The sequence below is a fragment of the Urocitellus parryii genome, chromosome 5 (assembly GCF_045843805.1).
Source record: "Urocitellus parryii isolate mUroPar1 chromosome 5, mUroPar1.hap1, whole genome shotgun sequence".
In the NCBI taxonomy this organism is placed as follows: domain Eukaryota; kingdom Metazoa; phylum Chordata; class Mammalia; order Rodentia; family Sciuridae; genus Urocitellus; species Urocitellus parryii.
The window spans coordinates 130257031-130282505 of record NC_135535.1 but is presented as its reverse complement, the minus strand read 5'-3'; the positions used below and the strand labels follow the sequence as shown (position 1 = coordinate 130282505).

The window sequence follows — 25475 nt, the reverse complement described above, 5'->3', positions numbered from 1 at the left end:
TACTTGGCGGCACCAGCTGTTCGTTTGTCCCATCATTGGTGACTGCTTGATAAAGTTTTGGCTTGATTTCTAAACTCTGAAGTTATACTTTTGCTTTGGAATTAGTCTTCTGTGGAGAGACATTTTGAGAACATGTAAATACAATCTTTCTTCCTTGAAGTCTTTGATTTAGGAGTTTGTGTAGTAGTTATCCTCCCCCACCCCTCATCATCTGCAAGGGTTGTGTTCTGAGGCATCTGGTGGATACCTGAAATCAAGAGTATCCAACTCTATGTCCTGTCTTTTGTGATATTCCATTTAATATTTTTGGACTACAGTTAACCTCTGGTTCTGAAACCATGCAAAGTAAAAGTGCAGATAAAAGAGGACTCCTTTTCCCTTTCTAGTGTTTTTAATTTGCTTCTTTTTGTGTTAGAATGGGGTTGCCATGTGCTATTGAGTCCTAAGAATAAAGATTGTTCGTTGGTAATTATTGTGTCAGGCTGTGGCTAACATGACGAGAGGGCTCTGGAAGCCAGAAGCTTCTATGAATAGTATTTCTAGTCCAGTGTGGGGCATACAAAAGGAAAATGGTAAATGAAAATCCCAGAACCGAATAATGAGGACTGTGACCAGGGGAGATACCCATTATCAGAGACTGTAGTGCTCAAGAAAGTCCTCCTGAAGAAGGAATGAGGAAGCCAGAACTAATAGGGCTGAGGAAGGTAAGGGCAGAACACCAGTAGCCAACAGGGTGGACTGCTCCCTTGGTAGGTGCACTCAGCTTTGGTATGGAACTTCAGAACTGCAAAGAACCTCAGGAGATATTTTCCTCATTTTATAGTCCAGGTAACTGAGACTCCTTGTTTTGGTGACTTGTCTAAGAGGCAGAGCTGGGGGATTATAATCACCTCTCCATCTTGTCAGGAAGAAGATTGGTATGTGCAGTGAGGTATCCATTTTCCATAGCACTGGGGGCCTGGGAAAGTTAGAGAAATACAGTTAGATCACCCCCTTATTATTATTATTTTTTTAATAACAGGCAGCCATGGGAGCCAGGTGGGAATTAAATATAAGATCACTGCCTGGGAGTTGGCGTGCAGGAAAGAGCAAAGCTGAGGGACTGGCCCCTCCCAGCCAGCTCTGTTTTAGTTTACTAGTATCTACAACCAGCAGGAGAGAGATGTGGGCAAAGGGAGGATGAGGGAAATCTCCTCAGTGTATTGAAACACTTGCTTCCTCCGTGAGACCATAATGTATTGTTAAATTCTGAAATTTAATCATCTCTGCATCACAAATCATGTACTTTATGATTATCTTAAACGTAATTTTGATCAGCATCCAATGATACACTTGAGGTGCTGGAGATTATTATAAAACTAAAAGTTGTTGATTAGTTGAATTCTTTGTTAGTTTCTGTTATCCCAGGTAACACCTTTTTTTGGGGGTGGGGGTGCACACCCATTCACATGCTTACACACTGTACATGTATGGACATGGGCTTGAGTGAGATGTTCTTATGCTTTTTAAAAATGTTTTCTTTTTTTACAATGTTAATATTTTTAACTTGAACTTTTCTTTGTGTATTATGGTCAAGCTCCTCACTATCAATGATTTTATAGCTAATTTTTTTTGCATTAAAACTTTGGACTTTTTTCTTGTTCTGTGAAATAGTAATTTACTTAGTTCTTAAGCCTGTTTTTTTAATTATTAATAATCTATTGAAGTCTTTGTTTGCTTTTAAGTAAATTGCAGAGGGAGGGGTTTCCTGGGCTGTGGGTCTTTGTTTTTCTATGTACAGTTAATACCCCTCTTGTGTGACTGTGTCCATTACGGAGCCATATGTTCCATTTTAGGCTAGAGTGACCTTTCATTTCTGGGATCATAGGGCTCCTCTTGAACTTAGTCTCCTAAGTCTCTAGTGGGCAGTAATCTCTGTTTATTAGCTGGTGGCTTCCATTGCTGCAGCTTCCCCCACACTTAGCTTTTGATCTTCAGTCTTACAGAGTAGCATTTCCTTTGTAGCTTTTGGAGAATACAAGATTATAAACAGTCTTGTTTGAAAGCGGTTTTTCCCTGGAGAGTGGTTAAGAATCACACAAATCTCTACTTTAAGGTCTAACTATATAATAATAACTAAAGCAAGTATTGAAGAGGAATAAGGCACAAAATTATTGAGTTTTCTTTTGTTGTACATTTTAGTTAATGAGATCAGTTTTGCACCTGGTGATATTATGAAAGCCACCATCACCTAAAGTATACAGAACTTTTATAAATTTTTTCAAGCCATTTTCTGACCATTTCCAACCACTTTTGTACAACCATAGTCATTCTTTTTGTTTTTCAGCAGTGGAATCTGTTGAGAGGTAAGAACAAATGCATTCCTTAGATGTAGTAATTTCTCCTTTTTCTTTTATTACAGGTTAAAACTGCTTATAAGTGTGCGTGTGTCTTACGAGACACCATAAACCCATACCTTCTGCGGAGAATGAAGTCAGATGTCAAGATGAGCCTTTCTTTGCCAGATAAAAATGAACAGGTCTGTAAATATAGAATTTAACCAAATAGTCCTCAAGCACAGGTGTGCCTGCCCCTTCACTCTGATTTTCCTGTGTATAACAGATTAGGGGGGCTGGGGATGTGGCTCCAGCGGTAGCACGCTTGCCTAGCATGCGTGCGGCCAGGGTTCGATCCTCAGCACCACATACAAACAAAGATGTTGTGTCTGCCGAAAACTAAAAAATAGATATTAAAATTCTCTCTCTCTCTCTCAAAAATAATAATAAATAAATAAATAAATAAGGTTCAGAATGAAACAAAGATTTCCTCAGGAGATTGGTACATGTGGATGTGTGGGTAAAGAGGGATTGCTGAATAGACCTGACATTTCCTTAAAAAAAAAAAAAAACAGATTAGGCCAACAGGTGGGTCCTGGTGCTGTAAGGCAGGCTGGTCCTTATTTGCATGTGACAGGTGTACCTCTGTGGCATCTGCCCTCAGTTAGACTCTTCCTCTGACCCATGGACTTTGTTTTCTCTCTCTTAACACATGGATTTCTTTTAACTACTTTTCTTAAAAGCTTCATTTTCCTTAGGCCCCCAGTTCATTCATACTATACATTGTATTAGATGCCAACCATGTTTTCAGCATGATTCAAGTCTCTGGACACATTAGGTAGCAGGGCAAGTTATCATGGTTCTCACATTTATTCTTAATGTAGAGAGACTCACAAATAAGTATAGAAGATGGCAGGTGGTTGAGTATGGAGAAAATTGAATCTGGGCAAGGAGATGGGGAGCGCTAGGGGCAAGGGTTTAGGCTTTTTATGAGATAGTCTGAGAAGATCTCTGATGCAGTGGCATTTGAGCAGAGACCTACAGAAGGTATGCGAGTGAGTTGTATGGGAGTTGCAGAAAGACTATTCCTAGGGGTAGACTGGAGCAGTGCATTGGTACTCTTGAGGACTAGTAGGGAAGCCAGTGTGACCAAAGGAGCAAGGATAAGAACCACAGGGAGGAAGCCAAACTACTGGCTAGAGGCCAGATGTCAAGGGCCTGCTGGTCATGGGGAAGACTATAGATTTTACTTTTTGCAAGGTGGAAAGTCATAGGATTATACTGAGCGAAGGATTGATGTCATTTGACTTGGTGTCAAAAGAATTATTCTTCTAAATTCCATCCTGGTATTCTGTAATCTTAAAAGATGATTGTACCTCTGCTTGGCACCTGTAAATGCGTTATAGATGTTGGATGTTTAAACTGAATAGGACTTTTGAATTCTGTCATCAAGGCTACTTTTCCTTTCATCCTTGCCTCTTCTCTTCCCACCACACTTATCTCTACTTTGAGCCTTTTATCTTCACATTCTCTAAACATTCTCCCCTTGTAGCCAAGTCCCCAAACCAAAGTTGTCTGAACTGGTTAATTCCAAGTCAGCCACTGCTGTAACATTTTATTTGTCCTTTTTCATTCTTCTGTTTCACACCCATGACTTTGGTCATAAACTGGTGCAGTTGATGTCTGACAAGCTTCCCACCCAACAAGACTTCCTGCTCCATGCAGTATTTCCCATTGTTGCTGGATTAATTTTGCCCAAGGTTATTCCTATCAGCATACCTTTACTGTTCCTTCCCCATCACCTGTTTAAGATCACCAAATTGATTTATTCACACCATTTATTTTCACTATGGAATCTCAACTGTGTTTACTATGCTATAGCCAAACGAATCACTTTCTGCTTTTTCAACATGTGTCTCTCTTCTTTGCTTTTAAGTCCCCTCCACCTGAAGATTCTGACACACCCACTCTACCCTCCAGAAAACACACGCAGAGAAGTTTCTTTATTAAGATCCTCCGAAGGGGCTAGAGTTGTGGCTCAGTGGTAGAGCACTTGCCTAGCATGTGTGAGGCACTGAGTTTGATCCTCAGCACTACATAAAAATAAATAAATAAAATAAAGGTATTGTGTCCATCTACAACTAAAAGTATTTAAAAAAAAAAAAAAAAACAAGTGTATGATTGCACGAATGGTGTGACTCCACATCAGGTACAACCAAGAAATGAAAAGTAGCGCTCCATTTGTATAAAAAATAATTAATTAAACAACAACAACAAAAAAGATCCTCTTAGTCTCTCTACTAGACTGGAAACTCCTAGAAATCTGACTCTGTGTAACCATCTAAAAATCCCTTGTAAAAAATATTACAGTGATTCCTAGGTGCTAAGCACCTGGCAAACTAATTGGTTTAGTTTTCTTTGTGTTTTAGAGGAAGGGCTTTTTTTTCTGTTGTCCTTGAAATTAAGACTGAAATACAAATGTAAGAAATTGAGAATTGTAAACTCTGAGGTTAATATTTTAGAAAGACTACTCATGCCACAAATGAAAGTTTTTTGAGGGAAAGAAAATAGAAGCAGAAGGATAAGTTAATGAGATCTTCCAAAATCTTTGGAGAGAAAATGTGGCTTGGACGGGTAGAAAGTTGGGGTTGACAGAAAGTACTTGAAGGGCCCAGTGATGTCCAGATTTCCCTCTTAGGATGCTGGGATATATCAATAGATAGAGGCTTATAGAGGCTTCAGAAGGACATGACTGACAGGTTTAATTTATGATGCATGTGAAGTGCCTGTGCAAACACTCCCTTGCCCAAGAGGCTGTTGCAAATGAGTCTAGAGGTTTGAGGAGGATCTTAGGATGTAACTAACACCTATGAGCTAGGAACGTGTTAAACAGGGATTGGTTTGCCCGTGGAGTAGGTGGAGAATGAGAAAAGACAAGCAGCCCAGAGGAGCACTAACACCTAAGAAAAGGGTAAAAGAAAAGAAGCTGGCTAGGAAGATAGGGAAGCCCAGGCAGACAGGTAAGAGGTGGGTTAGGAGGACTGGAGGCCAGGGTTGCAGAGCAACAGGGTGAATGGACTGAACTGGAAAGAACCTGATGATTTTGGCAACTCTGAAGTCATTAGTGACAGACACATAGGAACAAAATCAGTGGCATCAGTCAGGGTGCCCATCAGACTTGCTATCTGCAGAAACACCTAGGTGAAACAGTGGAATGGAAGTAAGGATTTTCCCCTATTATTTCAGGAAGTTTCCTCCCTTTTTTAGAGTGTCTAATGGTCATGGTTTTCAGATATGGTGCAAAGGTTGAGGAGTTAACATTGATCCTGTATTGGATTCTGTTCCTCTGGAATAAGGGAAACTAAGGTGAGGTAGATGCAGAAGTAGAAACATTTTAGGGAGTGGAAACTAGGGAATTCTGCCTGATTTTGGTGGCTTCAGGTTTGATTTTTATCATTTTGTTTTTATATGGTTGCTTTTAAATAGAAGTTGAGACAATGGTGGCTGAAGTGGAGTAGCTTGGGGAAATGAGTGTTGGCACAACAGTTCTCATGCTGCACTGGGCTTTAGGAAGGTACTGGGCAGGGTGTGTGTGGAGGCGTTCTCTGAAACAAGAAATGGCAAGCTGCCACAGGATGGGAGACGGTGCTAGATATTGACCATAAAAAGTCGAGAAGGCAGGTGGGAGAGTGGATCTGCCTCTGGGAAATTCATATGGCAAGTGCAGTAGGTTGAAAAGGGCCCGTACTGGTGACACAGGGTAGCTGTCTGGCCACACAGGGGTATATGACTGGCCACAGAAGAAAGTCAAGCCATGAGGTGATGGTGATGAACTTAGAGAAAGAGAAAGGTTGAGAGATAGGAAGTCCATGAACCCAATGGCATGGAGTAATTGACCTCAGAGATGAGTCTAATTAACTTATGAACTTCAGGAAAAGAGGAATTCTAGGTGAGGTGAAGGTCCCTGTCAGGTCTGCTGAGCAGAGTGCACATAAGGGGCATGGAAGGTGGAGTAGTCTGGGCACGTTGAGGCCAGGAATGGTCTGTACTTGGATCCTGAACTTGGCCTGTGAACAGGAAGCTAGTCTTTAGGGACTGTTGGGGTAATAGGGCAGGGACCAGGAGATAGGTAGATACAAAAATGGAGAAATGGTCTTTGTTCAACAATGAGAGGTATCATCATTTTTTGTTGTTTTAGTAAGTAGCATTGTTAAAATTGCACATGTTGTATTCTTTTGATTAGAGAACCAAATGCTTATGTTGTAATATTTTAATTACTTTATTCTAATAATTTTTTTTAAATTATACTTTCTTTGTTTTTTCCCCCTGTAGGTCTTATTTTGCCGTCTTACAGATGAGCAGCAGAAAGTCTACCAGAATTTCATTGATTCCAAAGAAGTTTACAGGATTCTAAATGGAGAGATGCAGGTCAGCCTTAGAACAGAAGCTGTATAACTTGTGTATGAGAAGAGATGGGGGAGGAAAGGAAACTGGTGTCTAGAATGTGCCAGGATTTCTATATCATGTCATCTCAGTTGATTTGTTGGTGAGCTGTGGGGAAGTATGAAGTCAGAGCTCTAGCATGAAGATAGTAAAGTGCAAAGGAGGGAGGTCAATAGTGGGAGATTGGTAGCCATGAGCTATGGAGCTGGAACCCAACTGTGGGTGTGACCACGAGGTCGATAGTTCCTGTGGCTCTCAAGGGTCTCACCTAGCAGGTGGATGAGTGTCAGGTACATTGCTGGGTTGTCCTGGGAATGATGGCAGAAATTATATATAATGAGAGGATTATGAGGATTCGTAATTTTCATCAGTTTCTTAAGGGAGCCCTGAACCCTAATAAACATGAATCACTACCAGGTTAGAAAAAAATATAATTCTGGTTTAAATGTCTCTGGTTCTAATTCTCATCATCCCCAGTGTGTGAAAAGAATTTATGGGCTGGGATTGTGGCTCAGCGGTAGAGCGCTTGCCTAGCATGCACGGGGCCCTGGGTTCGATCCTTAGCACCACATAATAATAAAAAAATAAAGATGTTGTGTCCACCGAAAACCAAAAAATAAACATTAAAAAATTTTCTCTCTCTCTCTCTCTCTCAAAAAAATAATAATAATAATAATAATTTATGTCACTCTATTCCTTCCAAAACTCCAAAAACTCCTTCTGTGGTTGTCCAGAATTCAGAAGTAGATAATGTCTTCTTAGAAAAAAATCAAAATAACAACAATGGAAAAACATTATATAACTAAATGAATGTGCTAGAATTTAGCTCTCTGGAACATGTTCCCATGGTGGACTGTCCCTGGGAACTTTAAAAATAAGAATGTGCTGCTGAGATTGTATGCTGGAAGCTAGTATCTAAATGCTATTTAGATGGCATGTGCTTCTGCTTGGTTAGGAATTTTCTGTGACCCTTTGAAAACATTTTGGTGAGAATTTTGACTGAATTTCAAGCCTTGAAGAAGTGAAAGAACACATTAAATTTGTGTATGTTCCATTTCATCTCTACTGCAGTACTGTTGTATTTGAATCCAACCCTGTGGTCTAGTGGAAGAATAGCTAAGTATTGGCATCTGCAATGATGAGGTTTTCAGGGACTGGGGCTCCCATGCAGAATATAGGGAAACAGCCCCAGAGTGCTAGTGTGAGTGGACACATTGAGGAAAAATCATTTTTACACATTTTTTTCTACAATAACATTGTAACTATAGATAGCACTAAGTGCTCATAGTGGTTATATGTATGTTAAATAAGTAGGTACAAAATATAATCATCATTTAGTCTAAAGCTGTAGGGCTTTAGACTAAACTGTATCCCTTCTTTGTGTATACCCTGTGAATTTTGTCTTATTGATTTGATATATAAGATTCCTAAGGCTGAGGATGCTCACTCTGCTTGCTGTCATCCTGAGCAAGAGCCATTTCTGCGAGGTACTTTCAAAACAAGCCTTAGGAATCCAGGTTTAGGAATACAAACCTTTCTGTATCCTTTAATCCATGCTGAGCTTTGAAGTCATGGTCCTTGTCCTGTCCCATTGGACTAGTGATGTGTGTGGATCGAGATGAATGCAGGCAGTGTGGCTGCCTGTGTTCATAGTATCTGAGTGCTTGTGCTTCCAGATTCAGTAGTTTCTTTCATTCTTTTAACTACATCTGTTTCTTACTTCACCAGTCACTGGTATGTATAAAGGCTTCTAAATCATTCACATTTCTTCAGCTCTTAAATCTCCCCTTCACTTCTTCATGTGCCTCCAAGATCAAAATGATAGATAGAGAATGCAAGCCACACCTGTAAGTTTCAATTACATTACAAAGGTAAATAGATAAATAGAAAATTAATGTTGATTGTGTATTTTATTTAACCTAATATATCTAAAATATCATTTTAATGTATAATCAAAGTTTCAGAATGATTAATGAGATATGTTAATCTTCTTTTTTTGTATTAAGTTTCTGAAATTGGGCATGTATTTTGCATTTGCAGCACATCTCAATTCAGACTAGCCACACTTAATGTGCTTCATAGCCTCATGTGGCTAGTGGCTACTCTGTCAGACAGTGCAGGTCAAGAGGAAGAAAAATGAGTTAGAGATGGCTCTTTGGGAGTTTTCACAGTATTTCTGATTTGTTCAGATCTTTTATTATTTGCTTGTGTAACTGTTTGGGGGTTTAAATTGTCATCCCTTTGATTATTCACTTAATTTATTAGCTCTTTTTTTTCTTTTTGGTACTGGGGATTAAACCCAGGAGTTCTTAACCACTAAGCCAATTCCCAGCTCTTTTTATTTTTTATCTTGAGATAGGGTCTCCCTAAGTTGTGTAGGGCCTTGCAAAGTTGCTGAGGCTGGCCTTGAGTTTGTAATCATACTATCTCAGTTTCCCACACTGTTGGGATTACAGGTGTGTGCCATCACACCCAGCTGATATCTCTTTTTCTACTTGAGCTCTCATGCTAATGAATTTTATTTGAGTCACACTCTGTAATCTGTGAGAAGGCCTGTTCTTGTTGTTTTGTTAATGTCCTCAGGCAGGGGCTGAGGCAGGGGTTAGGGAATACTTACCCCAGCCTCTTATACTTTTCTGTTGTATGAACCTTTCTTCATATCCTTCTCATTTGTGCATTTGTCATGCAGATTCATTTTCTTTTTTTAGTTATAGGTGGACACACTATCTTTATTTTATTTGTATGTGGTGCTGAGGATCGAATCCAGTGCCTCATGCATGCTAGGCAAGTGCTCTACCTTTGATCCACAACTCCAGCCCCAGATTCATTTTCTGATGTAGTAATAATATACAGGTAAATGAAACTTCAGCCTCTGACTCACTCACACATTCAATTGCAGAATTTCATTGAGTTGCTTAGGAATGTAATATTTAAATATATCTGATAGTTAACATGACTGATTTCTCTAAATTTAGATTGCTATGATATTTCAGATTTTTATTTTTAAGGAGTCAGTTTTTATATAAAGATTACAATGCAGTTAAACACATACCATTTTTTACTAGTAAAGAAAGTAAATTATCAGCAGTTATGAATATGACCCCTGTAGATATGTTCAGTCCAATAGAATTGTTTTGTTTCCAGAGAATTGCCCTATCAGGGAAAGAAGATGAGCAAAAGTTAATGTCTTCCAGCTCCTAATAATGCTATTAGGGAAGAAAATAAGAAGCTAGTAAAGAATGATTTTTGAATAGCCTCCTTCCCTTCCTTCTTTCCTGAATATTATTTGTACATGGGTAATGTGAGTGCACGTGTGTTCTTTTGTATCACAGATTTTCTCTGGACTTATAGCCCTAAGAAAAATCTGCAACCACCCTGATCTCTTTTCTGGAGGTCCCAAAAATCTCAGAGGTCTTCCAGATGATGAACTAGAAGAAAATCAGTTTGGATACTGGAAACGTTCTGGGAAAATGATTGTTGTTGAGTCTTTGTTGAAAATATGGCAAAAGCAGGGTCAGCGAGTGTTGCTGTTTTCTCAGTCAAGACAGGTGAGTGAAAGAAAGAAGTTCTATCTGTTCTTCATATAAGAAAGAAGTCTGTTCTTCATGCCTTAAAAATAGGATATAATTGCCATGCACAGTTGCACATGCCTATAATCCCAGTGACTTAGGAGGCCGAGATAGTAAGATCATAAGTTTGAGGCCAACCTCAGCAACTTAGGGTCTCACTTATTTGCTGAGGGTTGTGCTATCTCAAAATGAAAAGGGCTGTGGATATAATTCAGTGGTTAAGCAACCCTGGATTTATTCCCCAATACAAAAAAAAGGGGGGGGTGTATAATAAACTAAAATGCTTCTAAAGCAAGTCTGCCACTGTTGTTAAAATGGCAACCTGCAGATCTCTTTAGGAGTTTGAATCTTTCTCTAGAAAAGGCATCTAGAATTGTTTTGTTGTTGTTGTTGCTGCTGCTGCTGCTTTTTGTACTAGGGATTGAACCCATTGGTGCTTAACCACTGAGTCACATCCCCAGTCCTTATTTATTTAGAGACAGGGTCTTCCTAAGTTGCTTAGGGCCTTGCTAAGTTTCTGAGGCTGGCTTTGAACTCATGATCCTCCTACCTCAGCCTCCTGAACCACTGGGATTACAGGTGTGCACCACTGTACCTGACTAGAGTTGGTTTACAAAAAAAAAAAAAAAAAAAAAAGATGTGATTCTGGTATTAAGGTGAGTTTGGGCCTGAGGTAGGGCTACTTAAAAAGTTTTAAGAACTATTCCCAAGGAAATAGGCCCATTGGGGAAGATATGGCTATTTATACAGGTAGAGAAAGACTCACCAGGATGTATACCTTATTTGCATGCTCTTTTCCTCCCATCAAACAGATGTTACACATACTAGAAGTGTTCCTGAGAAGCCAGAAGTATTCCTATCTCAAGATGGATGGAAGCACTACCATAGCATCAAGACAACCATTGATTACAAAATACAATGAGGTAACAAGGAGTCAGACTGTGCTGCTATATGTAGAGGGACAAGAGTGAATACATCCACAGCCACCTGAGCAGTGTTTATGTTTCCTAGGGCTGGGTAGCTGCTGAAGGGAGATGTTGTGCTTCTGTACACTTCAGGATCTTTGGGAAGTGGGATATGCATATACTTAAAAAATGTCCTTCTTGAAAACCCAGTTTTTTTTTTTTTTTTAAGATGGACACAATGTCTTTATTTATTTATTTATTTATTGTATGTGGTGTTGAGGATCAAACCCAGTACCTCACAAGTGCGAGGCAAGCACTCTACTTCTGAGCTATAATGCCAGCCCCGAAAACCCAGTTTTTAAATGTTACTAATATAATTAGTTGAGTAGGAATTATGAGGTGAGCCTGGTTCACCAAAGGTCTCTGGGACATCACCATTCCTCATACTGGGAACAGCCTAGTAATCCACATATAGAATATGTGTGGGCAGAAACAAAAAGCTGTAGCTAGTCTCAGATGTGTCTGCTAAGTGCCATGTGTCTTTCTTGTAGGACACGTCCATCTTCGTGTTTCTTTTGACCACGAGGGTTGGTGGCATAGGAGTCAATCTGACTGGGGCCAACAGAGTCATCATCTACGATCCTGACTGGAACCCAAGCACTGATACACAGGTCTGTCTTTTACTTTAAAACCAAAATGTGTTAGTAGAAATGGAGTTTCTCGGTTAGCACTGTGATCATTCTTTGATGTTCTAATTGATTCACAGTCCAAATTTTGGTAGTTTCCTGTTCTTTTACATGAATGAACACATCCTTTAGGGTTCCATAGGCAGAAGAGTTTTCAGCAGTTTACCACAGCATCCATTTCTAGATATGGAGTAAAAAGAGCACAAGCAAAGTTAGGATATTTTTCAGATCTAGATGTCTTGGTTCAGTTTTTGTCAACTGACTGTTCATGTCCTTTAAAAGGCCTTAGGTGTCTGTGGCCTCATTAGCCAAAATTTTATCTCAGAGAGTGAAAGCACTGACCAGCTATCTTTGTTTCTAATCAGCACTTGCAGGGGAAGGGTCCTCATTAAGATCTCTCTCTCTGCTGCAGGCCCGAGAGCGAGCATGGAGGATAGGACAGAAGAAGCAGGTGACTGTGTATAGGCTTTTGATGGCGGGCACAATTGAAGAGAAGATTTACCATCGGTTGGTATAGATGGCTGCCCAAGTTTTGACTGCACCCAGAGTTTTGAGCAGGGAGTATTTTTTAAGTGTTGATTTAAAAATAAAATAATTGTTATAACTTAAAGGATATAGTTTTTCTTCTATTGTGATTTTTTCTTTGACATAAGCATAGATGGCTTAATGGTGAGTTTTCAAAAATGTCTTCAAATTTGATCATCATTGTACCTTATTTTACTTCAAAGACCACTTATGTGTAAACTTGATAATGTTATCTGAGAGAACTATTTCTACCTGCTATAGTATTCCACTTTTGGATGTGGGGGCTTGTGGGATTAAACTCAGGGGCACTTGACCACTGAGCCACATCCCCAGCCCTATTTTGTATTTTTATTTAGAGACAGGGTCTCACTGAATTGCTTAATGCCTTGCTTTTTCTGAGGCCGGTTTTGAACTTCCAATCCTCCTGTCTCAGCCTTTCAAGACGCTGGAATTAAAGGCGTGTGCCACCGTGCCCTGCAATATTCCACTTTCTTTTAGGAAAATTGTGAAAAGTGGCAGAGTTGAAGTTAACATTGGCGTTTTCACATGCCTTTCAGGTGTGATCAGCATAGTCTTGGGCTCAGATGGCTCTTGGAAAGAGGTTGATGGGACATCTGTTCCTTCCTCTATCTTTCTTTAGAATGCAGGGGTTTTCAGCAGTGATAAATTCAGCAGTAGAGTCCAGACTTTGCCACCCACTGGAGGGTTCATTCTTATATGCTATACCCCAGTTGCTAAGGGGAAGCTACTACTCTCCACTGTGCCCTGGATCATTCCTAGAATGTTCCATGTCCTTAAGTCCTATTGTGGAGGATTGGAGATGAGTTGGATTTTGTGAGAAGAGAGGTTTAACTTGGGGGAACAGTGCTGCTATCTCGAGATGACTGTAAGAGGGACAATGGTATGGGGCTTTGGCACAGAGTGTGGATCAGCAAGTGGGAACTGACAGGGCAGGTCAGAGTCAGGACTTTGCAAAATCCAGGTCAGTTTCCTGAACCCATCATAGGAAGGTCAGAGCAGGGCAGGAGATGGGACCTTTGGTCCATGAATCAGGGAGACTCTTGCAGCTTTGAGAAGCTTTTAGCTGCATGAATGTGTATGAAAAATATTTTTTGAAATGTTTTGAGGTTGTAAAAGCTCATTTTAATAAGGTATTCTTTCAAATCTAAATTCTATGAAACATGGAAGATCAACTGATATATACATCCAGAACTATAATCTTATAAGACCGAAAGTTTTGGGGATATTTAGGCATTTATACAGATGCAGTTATATCTCATGTTGTTTTATAACTGAAGATTTGAAGTGTATCTAACATTATTTCATACTAGCATAATTTTTATCTTTATAGACAAATCTTCAAGCAGTTTTTGACAAACAGAATCCTAAAAGATCCAAAACAAAGGAGGTTCTTCAAATCGAATGATCTTTATGAGCTGTTTACTCTGACTAGTCCTGATGCATCACAGAGCACTGAAACTAGTGCTATTTTTGCAGGTATTACATAAAGTCATTTAATTCAGAATTATCAATTTTATATGAATAATGTAATGTAACATTAGTATTGTTTTCCCTCTTTAAAGGAACTGGTTCAGATGTTCAGACACCCAAATGCCATTTAAAAAAAAAGATTCCATCAGTCTTTGGAACAGATAGTGGAATTCCAAAATGCAGAAAATTTCCTGTTTCTGATACATCTATAAACGATGCCTTCTTGACTGAAGAGAAATCTAAGGCAACAGAAACTGAAGGAAATACAGAAACTTCTACTGAAAGTAATCCTTTAAAAAGTAACCCTCATAGAAATGGGAACGTAACTAGCAGTGATCGGCTTGGAGAAGAGACAAAAGTAGTGTCTGGATGGGAGGAGCCAATAGTGATTAGTGGAAATAGGGACTGTTCAGATTCTGCAAGCATTGGTGGAAAATCCCAGCCATCCGGTGAAGAAAGCACTGATGAAAAGCAAAGTCCTTCTTATAAAGGAGAAAGCTCCCAGGTTCAGTCAGAACGTCTTAGGAAGAATGAACAAATTGAAAGTCATTTTTATAAGCACAAGTCAAAAACAAAACATCATAATGTGTCAGAAGAAGAGGTCTCAGAAAAACATCTTTGGCAGCAGCCAAAGGCCAAAAACTCTAAGCATTGTAAAGATGCCAAGTTTGAAGGAATTCGAGTCCCACACCTGGTGAAGAAAAGGCAGTACCACAAACGAGACACTGAGCCTGCGAGTGAGGCCCAGGAACGGAGCAGTGATGATTATGTTTTGGAAAAGCTTTTCAGAAAATCAGGTAATACTTTAGATGCATTTACCAACTGGTGCTAGGAACGAGAACAAGGAGCCATTTCTAGTGTGGCATCCTTTAACTGATGATACAGAGGGGGGTCATAACCAGAGATGTTTTCCTTCTAAAATTTAGATTTCAATTGTATTGACATTCTGAAAATTTTATTTACCCCCTTTTCTGAAGAACTGGAGAAGTTTGAAACTTTGGGAAACAAATAACCACTCACAGGCAAGATGTAATGCTTTAAATAGACATGTTCTGTCTGAACTTTAATAGGCAATTTCCCAGCCAACTACATAGGGTCCTTTCCATACTCGTGATTCTTCTTTCAGACTGAGCTTCTCAGCAGCTTGACTTCCTTTATCAATCCTAGAATACATAATAGCATTAGGATTCCAAACCTTTACCCCCACAAAAGACAACCATGCTAACTAGAGTTCAATTTTTTTTTATATTTCTTTTTGTCTTTGGTCTGGAGTTTTGACAATATGGTCAAAAGTTTCTTGGTTCCTCTTTTTCCTCTCCTTTCTCTCTGTTGTCACAGTTGATAACACAGGTTAGTTTATTTCTGCTTTTATCCATTTTAGGGTCCCCCATCCTTGTTTATTTTACTTTTTGAATGTATAATACATTAATATAAAGTTATAAAGGTCAAAACTATACAAATAGATATATTCAAAGAATTGTTACCTTCACCTCCATTCCATCACTTCCTCCTCAGTTACATGTGTTTATACCCTTTCTTTCCTGTGTTTCTTTGTGTCAAAATATGTAGCACATATTAGTCTGATACAAAGGGTACATACTATAATATCTTAACCTTTTAAAAACTGTCATACATCCTGACAGTCACTCTGTATTTATTAATAGAAAGCTTCCTACTTTTTTATTGCTGTTATGTGGACATACTATAGTTTATTCACATTTGAGCATTTAGATTATTAATACCTTTTTTTAAATCTCAACTTTGCAGTAATCTTGTGTTCATGTTATGGTTTGCATCTGGAAATGTCCCCCCAGAAGTTTTCATCTTAGGCAACACAGCAGTGTTCAGAGGCAAAAAGATTGGATTATGTAGGTTGTAATCTCATCAATGAATAAATCCATTGATAACTGTACTATTGGGTGGTATTAATAGGCAGATAGAGCATGGCTGGAGGAAGTAGGTCATGGGGTATGTGTCCTTGGACTGTGTCTCTCTGTGGATCTTTACTCTTCTTTTTGCTGCCACAAGCTAAGCAGCTTTCCTCTGCCATGATATTTTTGCCTTGAAGCCAGCTGTGACCTCTGAAACCATGAACCAAAGTAAACTTTTCCTAAGTTATTCTTGTCATATATTTTGGTCACAGTGACAAAAAGCTGGCTAGCATAACCTATATACTTTAGTACTGTGTTAGAGATAAAAGTTTCAGAGAAAATTCCTGAAAGTGAGATTGCTGCATCAAAAGGTAATTATATATATATATATGTGTGTGTATATGTTTTTTTTGATCTTTGGAGATAATGTCCTTTTCCCCTTCATAAGGTTTATATCAAATTGAATCGTCACCAGTAATGTATAAGTGACTGTCCCAGACCCTTGCTAAGAGAGTTTGTTCTATGTTTAACTTTGGCTATCTAAAATTTGAAGAATGATACCTTGTTTTATTTCACTGAGTGAAGCTGAACAACATTTATAGAACCATTTATATCTTATTCCTTTTCTTTTTTTTTTTTTTAATTTCCATGAGAATTGTTTGTTTATGACTTCTGCCTGTTTTCTAAATCAGTATTTTGGCTTTTGTTCCCCTTTAAGTTTTTTTGTTGTTGTTGTTTTAATAAATTGAGGATATTAACTCAAAACATTCCTATTTATTGATTTATTTATCATATATGTTGCATATATTTTCTCAATTTGTCTTGTTTTACTTATAATGATTTTATTCATGAAAATGTTATCTAGAAAAATATATAGGGCTGTGGGTATAAGAGTGGTAGAACACTTGCCTAGCATGTGCAAGGATCTGTGTTTGATCTCCAGCCCCTTGAAAAACAAAACAAAACAAAAAGGTAATTCAAATTTATCAGTCTTACCTGTTATTTATTTTGAGTCATTGATAACAAAAACATTTTCTACACTTAGATAATAATGGAATTCACCACATTTTCTTGAACTTGTATCATGTTTTACCATATTACTTATATGACTTTTTTCCTACATTTAAGTCTGTCTAATCCACTTGGATTAAGTAACTCCTTACCTTTTCCAGCTTCGTTTATTTAAAATCTGTTTTTCTCCAGTGACTTGAGATGCCACCTTTATTATATAGAGCATTTCTATATCCTTTGTAGATTTGGTGACTAATCCCCTGCTTTATTTATTCCTGCCTTGGCAACACACTTGGAATTAAGAGTGTTCTACTGTTTGTCTGCTATCAGTTAAGGCATAGCTTTCTGGTGTTTTCCTAGCTGATTGTGCTTGTTTGTTTTTTCATATGTCAGAATCAGTTTGCTAGCTTCATAAAAGCAGTTCTTGGTTTGTTTGTTTTTTTATTGGATTTACACTAAATGTATAAATTAGCACAGGGAGGAAGGTTATAAAGTCATTCCAGTCAAGAGCAAGGGATGTCTTTCCATTTGTTCAGGCCTAACGTGTCCTCCCAGGCATGTTTTAAAGTTTTCTCGCATGTAATGGCTTTACATGTATCTTGGGTTTATTCCTGTTTTATGTTCTTTGTTATTGTAATATGGAGCTTTTCCCACCATTGTATTCTTTTTTTTAAAAAAATCACCTGGATGCAAGTTGGAAAACTAAACAAAATAGACAATTTCTAAGCAAAACAGACCAGCAACATAGAAGAAATAGAGAAAGTTATCAATGATAAACATAGCACAAAGAATATAGATCAATATCATTTATGAACATCAATAAAAATTACTAAGTACAATACTAGGAAATAAAATTTTAGAAATTCTATTGTTTGTGAATAGAATAGGAAGCTTATAGATTTCCATATATTAATTTTTATGTTTCATTCTTAGAATTCTGAGTTATTGTTAAAGTTTTGTCATTGATATTCTAGGATTGTCTAGATGGGTTGTCATTAAAAACCTCAAAAAGAAGGATCGGGAACATAACTCAGTGGTAGGGCACTTGTCTAGCATGCACGAGGCCCTAGGTTCCATCCCCAGCACTGGAAAAAAAAATAAAGGAAAAAAAAGCTGCAAAAAGAAAATTTTACTTTTTCATTTTATGTCTTTAATTGATTTTGCTTTTTTTTTTAATTGCACTGGCTAGTAACTCAATTAAAATGGAAAGTGAATACTGGAGATAATATACATCTTTCCATTCTCAGTGGAAATAACTTCTATCGTTTACCCATGAAGTAAGATTCTGGTGTTATGACTAAGGTATATGTTTTATTATATTAAGGGAATATCATCACTTCCCAATTTGGGGGGTTTTCTTCTTGCATGGCTGTTGAATTTTGTCAAAGGCATTTGCAGCATCTATAGAAATCTATGGATAATACTGAAACCACCAGCATCATAATATGGATTATTAAATAATGGGATTCTTAATCTTGAACCAACCTTGATTTCTAGAATGACTCTCCACTTGGTCATAGAGTATAATTTTCTGACTGTTATGGGGTTTTATTTCCTAGTATTGTACTTAGTATTTTTTTATTGATGTTCATAAATGATATTGATCTATATTCTTTGTGCTATGTTTATTTCTTCTATGTTACTGGTCTGTTTTCCTTAGAAATTGTCTATTTTGTTTAGTTTTCCAACTTGCATAGAGGTGTTTTTTTTAAATTAACTTTGTTCCATAATAATTTCCCCCTTTTTATTTATAATTCTGTAAATTTATTTTTCCTTTTATTTCCCTTGATTAAGCCATGCTAGTTAGTTGTCTATTTTGTATTATTTTTCAATAAACTAGGATTTTGATTTATTAAACTGGATCTGTGGTTGTTCTCTACCTTATTTTCGCTTTTTTCTTTATTACTTTCTTCCTGGTAAAAGAGGGATAATTAATAACTCTCCCCCTTAGGGTAGTAGTGAGGGTGAATAGAAGTGGTTTTTGTGAAGTTCCTGAGTTCTAACAGCCACTTCGCAAATAGCAGCTAAAGATGTTCTTTTCATCTCCTACAACCCTAGACTATTATAGAGGGAAAATAGTATCCTGTTCAATGAACTGAAATGTGACTCTCGCTGTTTTCTTTGTTCTTATCAGTGGGTGTGCACAGCGTGGTGAAGCACGATGCAATCATAGATGGAGCCAGCCCGGATTATGTCCTGGTAGAGGCAGAAGCCAACCGAGTGGCCCAGGATGCCTTGAAAGCCCTGAGGCTCTCTCGACAAAGGTGTCTTGGGGCAATGTCTGGTATCCCCACCTGGACTGGCCACAGGGGGACTTCAGGTGCACCAGCAGGAATAAAGTAAGAGATTGCTCCCTGCCATGTTTACAAGCAGGACAAACAGTGAAGACTAGCAGAAAAGTCAGGGCAGGTGAACATGCTCACCTGCTTGCTTATCTGCAGTAATAGGAAATCTCTCAGGGAAGCATTGTGTACATCAGAGTGGGTGATTTGGGAAATACAGTGGTCTTACCTTCTTCCTCACTTTCATTCCTTACTTTCTAAAGCTGAATTTCAGGAGAAGTAGTAATCAGTTTTATTTGAAAGATGGTAATGTTAAAAATAGTACAAAAGGGTTGAGGTTGTGGCTCAGTGGTAGAGTGCTCACCTAGCATGTGTGAGGCTCTGGGTTTGATCCTCAGCACCACATAAAAATAAAGTAAAGGTATTGTGTCCATATACAACTAAAAAAATTTTTTAAATACTGTAAGATTTAGAATAATGATTAAACTTTAATAAGATGATTAGCCAACTTACACCAATCAGTAATTACTATGCTGTTCAGTTTGCCATTTTTAGAATAACTTTCCTACCTATAATGTGAATGTGATTGCTTTCATGTGCTGAATGAGGATACTGAGTGGGTCTCATTCCAAGATGCATCAGTTACTTCCCAGTAGAACGAAGTGGAATAATCAAAGCAGACAGCTTGAAAACCAAAAATGACATGCTTTTGAAACTATAACCTTGATGATGATAATTTTCCAGAACAAATTTAGCTATTAAAGAAGTATTTTGATCATCACGTCACAAAAACTAACATTTTATCTACTGTGATTCTTTTTCTTATTTAGGAGTAGATTTGGTCAGAAAAAGAACTCTAACCTCTCTGTGCAGCGTCCTTCAACATCTCCAACAGATAAATGCCAGGTAATAAGATAGCATGTTTGCTGTTAATGTGGGGGAGTTTCTTGATTGAATTGCCAGGAAAATTTCACCAAATTCTGGATATGAAGATGGTTATTGCCCTCAGAAAGTTAATACAGGAAAAAAAGTATTGCTGGGAAGACAGCCTGGAGGGAACGTGCCTAGAGACCACCTTCCTCTAGAATGAAGCTACCAAAAACAACCTTGAGTGTTGGAGTTTATATTGACTATGTGCTTATCTCTCCCTGTTCTGGAGCACACCATATGCCCTAAGCACTTCAGTAAGAGGAAAACTGGGTCAAACTGCACCATTCAGCATTCTTTGTCTTTCTGCGTTAATGAGAAAACTTAAAAATTCCCAGGTTCAGATTCCAATTTTAGATTAGTATAAACACATTTAGGAATAGAGAACCTTTCTGTCTGTTTTGTGCTTTTGAGTAGTAGTTTGAGGCCCCTTCTAAGTTAGTTTTAATTGTTTTAGGGAAATTCTCGTGAGTTATAACATAGTATCAAGGGAGAAGACAGGTCTCCAAAGAATCCAAGGAGTTCCCAAAGAGAACTTGACTCAGGACCTCCAGGGTTCTTGACATATGTGATAGAAAAGAATTTGCAATACATGCCAAAGGCACAAAGGTTTATTTAAGAAAGTAGATAGAAATTCAAGGGAGAATGGGGCAATCTCAAAAGAGATGCCTTTAGGATAAAGCAAGGAATACACATTCAAGAGAAAATGCAGGAAATCTTTAGAGGGAGAGACGGCAATCCCTTGGTGTGGGATGTTAATATTCATAGAGGGCTGGTGCTAGGTACTGGATTAGAGGTGGATCCAGGTTGGAGCTACACAATTTGTAACAATTTTCCCTGCACTTGCACATTGACCTTATGTTACAAGCGCATGGATTCAGGGGCTTGCCAACCAGGAGTTTGCAATTATTCATGGTTTCTGTCTGCATTTCAGTGGTATATGGACTTTTCTTTTGGCACTCAGTGTGTCTCCCTTTATTCCCTAATTCCTATCTCTGTAGGAAAGAGTGAGAAGGCTTAAAAGTGAAGAAAAAGTGTAGCTGTGATATTGCTGCTTATCTCACTGAGTTTCAGACAGGGTGCATGGGAAATTAAGAACAGAATAAGTCTCCTAGCCACAGAAAGTGTCTCCAGGAAGCCTCCTAGGAGCAGTGCCTGAAGGACAGCCCTTCCACCCTGTCTCCCTCTGCTCTTGTATGCAGAGTGGTAACCCATGGAGTGGCCTACTATTTCTTCCTTTTTATTTATTTAGACACACACACAATATATATATATATATATATATATATATATATAAAATTCTAATTAGTTATGCATGACAGTAGAATGCACTTTGACACATCATACGTAAATGGAGTATAATTTCTCATTCTTCTGGTTGTACATGATGTAGAATTACACCAGTCGTGTAGTCAGTCATATATGTACATAGGGTAATAATGCCTGATTCATTCTGTTATCCTTCCTACCCCATACCCTCTCCCATCCCTTCACTCCCCTCTATCTAAAGTAACTCTATTCTTCCCTAGCCCTGCTCTGTATTGTGAATTGGCATCTGCATGTCAGAGATTCATTCGGCCTTTGGTTTTTTGGGATTCGATTATTTGGCTTTGCATGATATTCTCCAGCTCCATCCATTTACTGGCAAATGCTATAATTTCATTCTTCTTTAAGGCTTAGTAATATTCCATTGTGTATATATTTGACATTTTCTTTATCTATTCCTATGCTGACGGACACCTAGGTTGGTTCCATTGTTTTGCTATTGTGAATTGAGCTGCTATAAACATTGATGTGGCTGCAACACTATAGAATCCTGACTTTAAGTCCTTTGGGTATACACCAAGGAGAGGGATAGCTGGGTCAAATAGTGGTTCCATTCCAAGTTTTCTGAAGAATCTCCATACTGCTTTCCATAATGGTTGCACCAATTTGCTGTCCTAGTTTTAGGAAATATTCTTCAACTGTGTATGGACTCAAATGTCTGGCTTACTTCCTTTCCTTTGGTGTTATGTGGAGTTTCATTCTTTCCACCATTACCTCACCACCTGGCACCTGAATTATTTTTCAACCCCTCACAGCCTTTGGGGAACTAAGTAGGGGCATAATCTAGAATTCCACCTATCAATGTAGTGCTCTTTTTCCTGCAGGATGGTGTCATGAAAAAGGAGGGAAAAGATCATGGCCTTGATCACTTCAGTGGAAAAGCAGAAGATTCAGAGTCTTCTTCTGGGGCTCTTGCTTCCTCCTCACTCTTGGCCAGAATGAGAGCGAGAAATCACCTAATTCTCCCAGAGCGGTTAGAGAGTGAAAGTGGACACCTGCCAGAGGCTTCTGCCCCTCAGGCGCTCACCACAGAACATGATGACCTGCTGGTGGAAATGAGGAACTTCATTGCTTTTCAGGCCCACATTGACGGCCAGGCCAGCACTCAGGAGATTCTGCAGGAATTTGAGTCCAAGCTATCAGCGTCACAGTCTTGTGTCTTTCGGGAACTATTGAGAAATCTGTGCACTTTTCATAGAACTCCTCGAGGTGAAGGAATTTGGAAACTCAAGCCAGAGTACTGCTAAACAACACTAAATTTTCAGTCATGTCTTCTACTGGAAGTGTATGATTACCAACTTGTGCTTAATAATCATATGTTTGTCAAGGAAAGTTGGCTGCCCCTATGTGTACTTTAAAATGGCATCTACCTCATAACTAAAACTTTAAAGAAAAAAACTCTTCTCCAAAACAGAAGTTTTAATAATGCTATTAGAAGAAAAATACTTGGATGATTTTTTTTTTTTTCCATTATGAATTGTGTTCTAAAATCAGGGACTTAACAGTTGCTTCTTGGAGCACATTTGTTCCTTTACCCAAAAGATGGTGTCAGGGAGCATATAACTATTCATTTAGAAGTTTACAGAATAGAGCTGCGTGCTGTGGTGCACTCCTAAAATCCCAGTGACTCAGGAGGCTGAGACAAGAGAATCTCAGGTTGAAGGCCACCATCAGCAATTTAGCGAGACCCTTTTTACTTTAAAGTAAAAAGTAAGAAGGGTTGGAGATGTTGCTCAGTAGTAAAGCTCCCTGGGTTGGATTCCCAGTACTCTAAGTAAAAGAAGAAAAAGAAGAAGTTGTAGAAGTCTCAATTCTTTTTACTGGTGCTAAAAACATGTCTTACATTTAGTCAGCCTATTCAGTAAATTAGTTTATCAATATCTGATAACAGTATTTTGATGCATAATTTTTAAATGTTTAAATTTATCATCTGCCATACATGAAAAGATAATATTTCAAATTTACATCATATTAATTGCCTTTAAACAATCCTCCTTTAAAAAATACAATTAAATTTGCAGGTTTTTTCTCCCTTTTTTGGAAGCTGGGGATTTAATCCAGAGCCTCATATGTGCTAAGCATGCACTGTACCTCTGAGCGACATCTCTAGTCGGAGAGCATTTTTATTAGTAAAGCATGAAAGCCTGGTAATAAATAATAAAGCAAATATTTGTCAAAAGTTTTAGTGTACTCATTTTACTCTGGCTTTAAGCAAAACATACATTTTCCTCCCTATTCTCACTATTGGTTTTAGGAAAATAAAATGTGTTATCATTTAAAAAAAAAAAAAAGGAATATCCAAGAAAAACCAAAAGTACATGCATGAAAGAACACATGAGTACTACACTGTGGACCACAGCCAGGCATCCCCTCCTCACCATGAGGTGACCACCGTGCAGTGCTCTCTTTGTCCTCTTGCTGGCTGGTGTCTGAAGATCTGTTGTTTCATTTGTTGAGCTTGCTTTGCTGAGGGCACTGATTGTTGTAGATATGACCACCATTGTCTAAGTCTTAATCTTCTTTCTAGTGGCATTCACCTCTTGTGCTGGCATTCACTGTGATACTCTCCTGTTTTAATGGTTTGGTTTTCAGCTAATTGTGTTCTTAGAGACTGTTAGAGTCTGTTATATTTATGGTTCTGTGATCGTGTAGCCTTAATCCTCAGTTTATTTTCTTAGCTTTGCTTTTCTTGTTTACTTCTCATAGGTTTTTTTTTTTTTTTTTTAAATCATTTCAAGTCTTGTTTTCTCAAGTTCATTGCATTCCTTAAATTTCTTCTAAGCCGTCACAGTGCAGTTTGTTGCTTGGATGTGTTTTCTGCAACTTGTTATTTTTTTCTTTGTCATTTCTTTGTATTTTGCTTGCCTCCCTCCCATGTGGTATTCTTAAATCTTAAACTCATGCTTAAGTGAACAGCTGTGTGTAAACCTGATACTTGCTTTTCCCTGCAATCCAGAGGGGAGGGTTCTGTGCAGGTGGTACCCCTGCCAGGATGCATGTGGCTTTGGTTGGGGGACCCTGGTTTGAGATTCGCTGTTCTTTCTTTAGATAGCTTAGGCCAGGGTTCCCTTCCCTTAGCAGAGTTATATTCCTATCCTATATTTTCTACTTCTTTTCTTGGATTCTGTCTTATTCATTTTGTTTGCTTTTAGTTTGATTCATAAATATTCATATATATTTTCTTCATTTTGTCATTATTATCTAGAGGTCTTAGAAGGGATTTCTAAACCACTCAATAAATCCTAAAAAGAATCAAAACGTGTGACTGTTTATGGGGTACGTTTTTATTTTTATAATCATTAGCATATAAGAAAATTGTATCTCCCCCTCCAGGCTTGTTCTCAGGGTAAAATACTGATCTGGTTCACTAGTGAGGAGCATTTGGACATCATCCTTATAGAGTCTGAATCTAAATTATATTGAGCTAGAGAAGTTGTAACCTTCTCTTTGAGCAAGAAATAAAAGCATGATGCAATAAGTGCAAGATAGTCCTCTTTCCGGTTCTGCTGCTGACAAGCCATGGTCTTGAGTAGGTTGTGTACCTGTGATCTGTAAACATGGTCTTTATGTCTCCGGGGTGAAGGGCATTAAAGAACAGTGCTCTAAATGGAAAAGTTTTAACAATATAGATAGAGTAACTTATTCATTTAGATGAAAGTTAATTTTTGGAACATTAAATTCTTTGTACATTGTGAATAGATTTAATGTATTGAATGTATTATATTAATACAAATAAAGGACTTGAAATTTTTGTCAAATTTTTAAAATTCCTTAGTTACTATGTGAATGTACCGTCACTGTTAAAAAATTTCAAGCAATACGCATGCTATCTATCTTCCCACCCATGCACCAATCTTGCTCGGGTTCCAGAGCTAAATTCTATATTTGGAATGTATATAGTTCCTATACAGATATGTGTGTGTGTTCTTCCAGGCTGTTTTCCACACATTTATGAAGCAAGTGGCAAAAATTTATTGCCATAATGTGTGTATTTCCCCTTTCTTCCTTTAATAAAATTCCTGAACTTTACTTGGACACATGGTTGTTCAGCTAATGACTATACTTCCCAACCTATGTGATAGTTGAGTATGGCCACATGTTGAAGTTTGGGGCTGTGGGATGTA

At 38.1% G+C, this 25475-nt stretch overlaps 1 protein-coding gene across 1 annotated transcript in view; it reads left to right on the top strand.

Annotated features, from left to right (window-relative positions):
- The window catches only part of Ercc6 (ERCC excision repair 6, chromatin remodeling factor), an 87510-nt gene extending 62330 nt beyond the window's left edge, over positions 1-25180 (top strand). The window contains exons 12-22 of the mRNA XM_026410857.2: positions 2402-2518; positions 6648-6743; positions 10091-10306; positions 11140-11250; positions 11784-11903; positions 12331-12425; positions 13795-13940; positions 14027-14731; positions 18951-19155; positions 19929-20004; positions 22176-25180. Coding sequence (XP_026266642.2) covers positions 2402-2518; positions 6648-6743; positions 10091-10306; positions 11140-11250; positions 11784-11903; positions 12331-12425; positions 13795-13940; positions 14027-14731; positions 18951-19155; positions 19929-20004; positions 22176-22598 — 2310 coding nt within the window. The 3' untranslated portion in view covers positions 22599-25180. The remainder of the gene's footprint in view (positions 1-2401; positions 2519-6647; positions 6744-10090; positions 10307-11139; positions 11251-11783; positions 11904-12330; positions 12426-13794; positions 13941-14026; positions 14732-18950; positions 19156-19928; positions 20005-22175) is intronic.
- Positions 25181-25475: the final 295 nt, after the last annotated feature.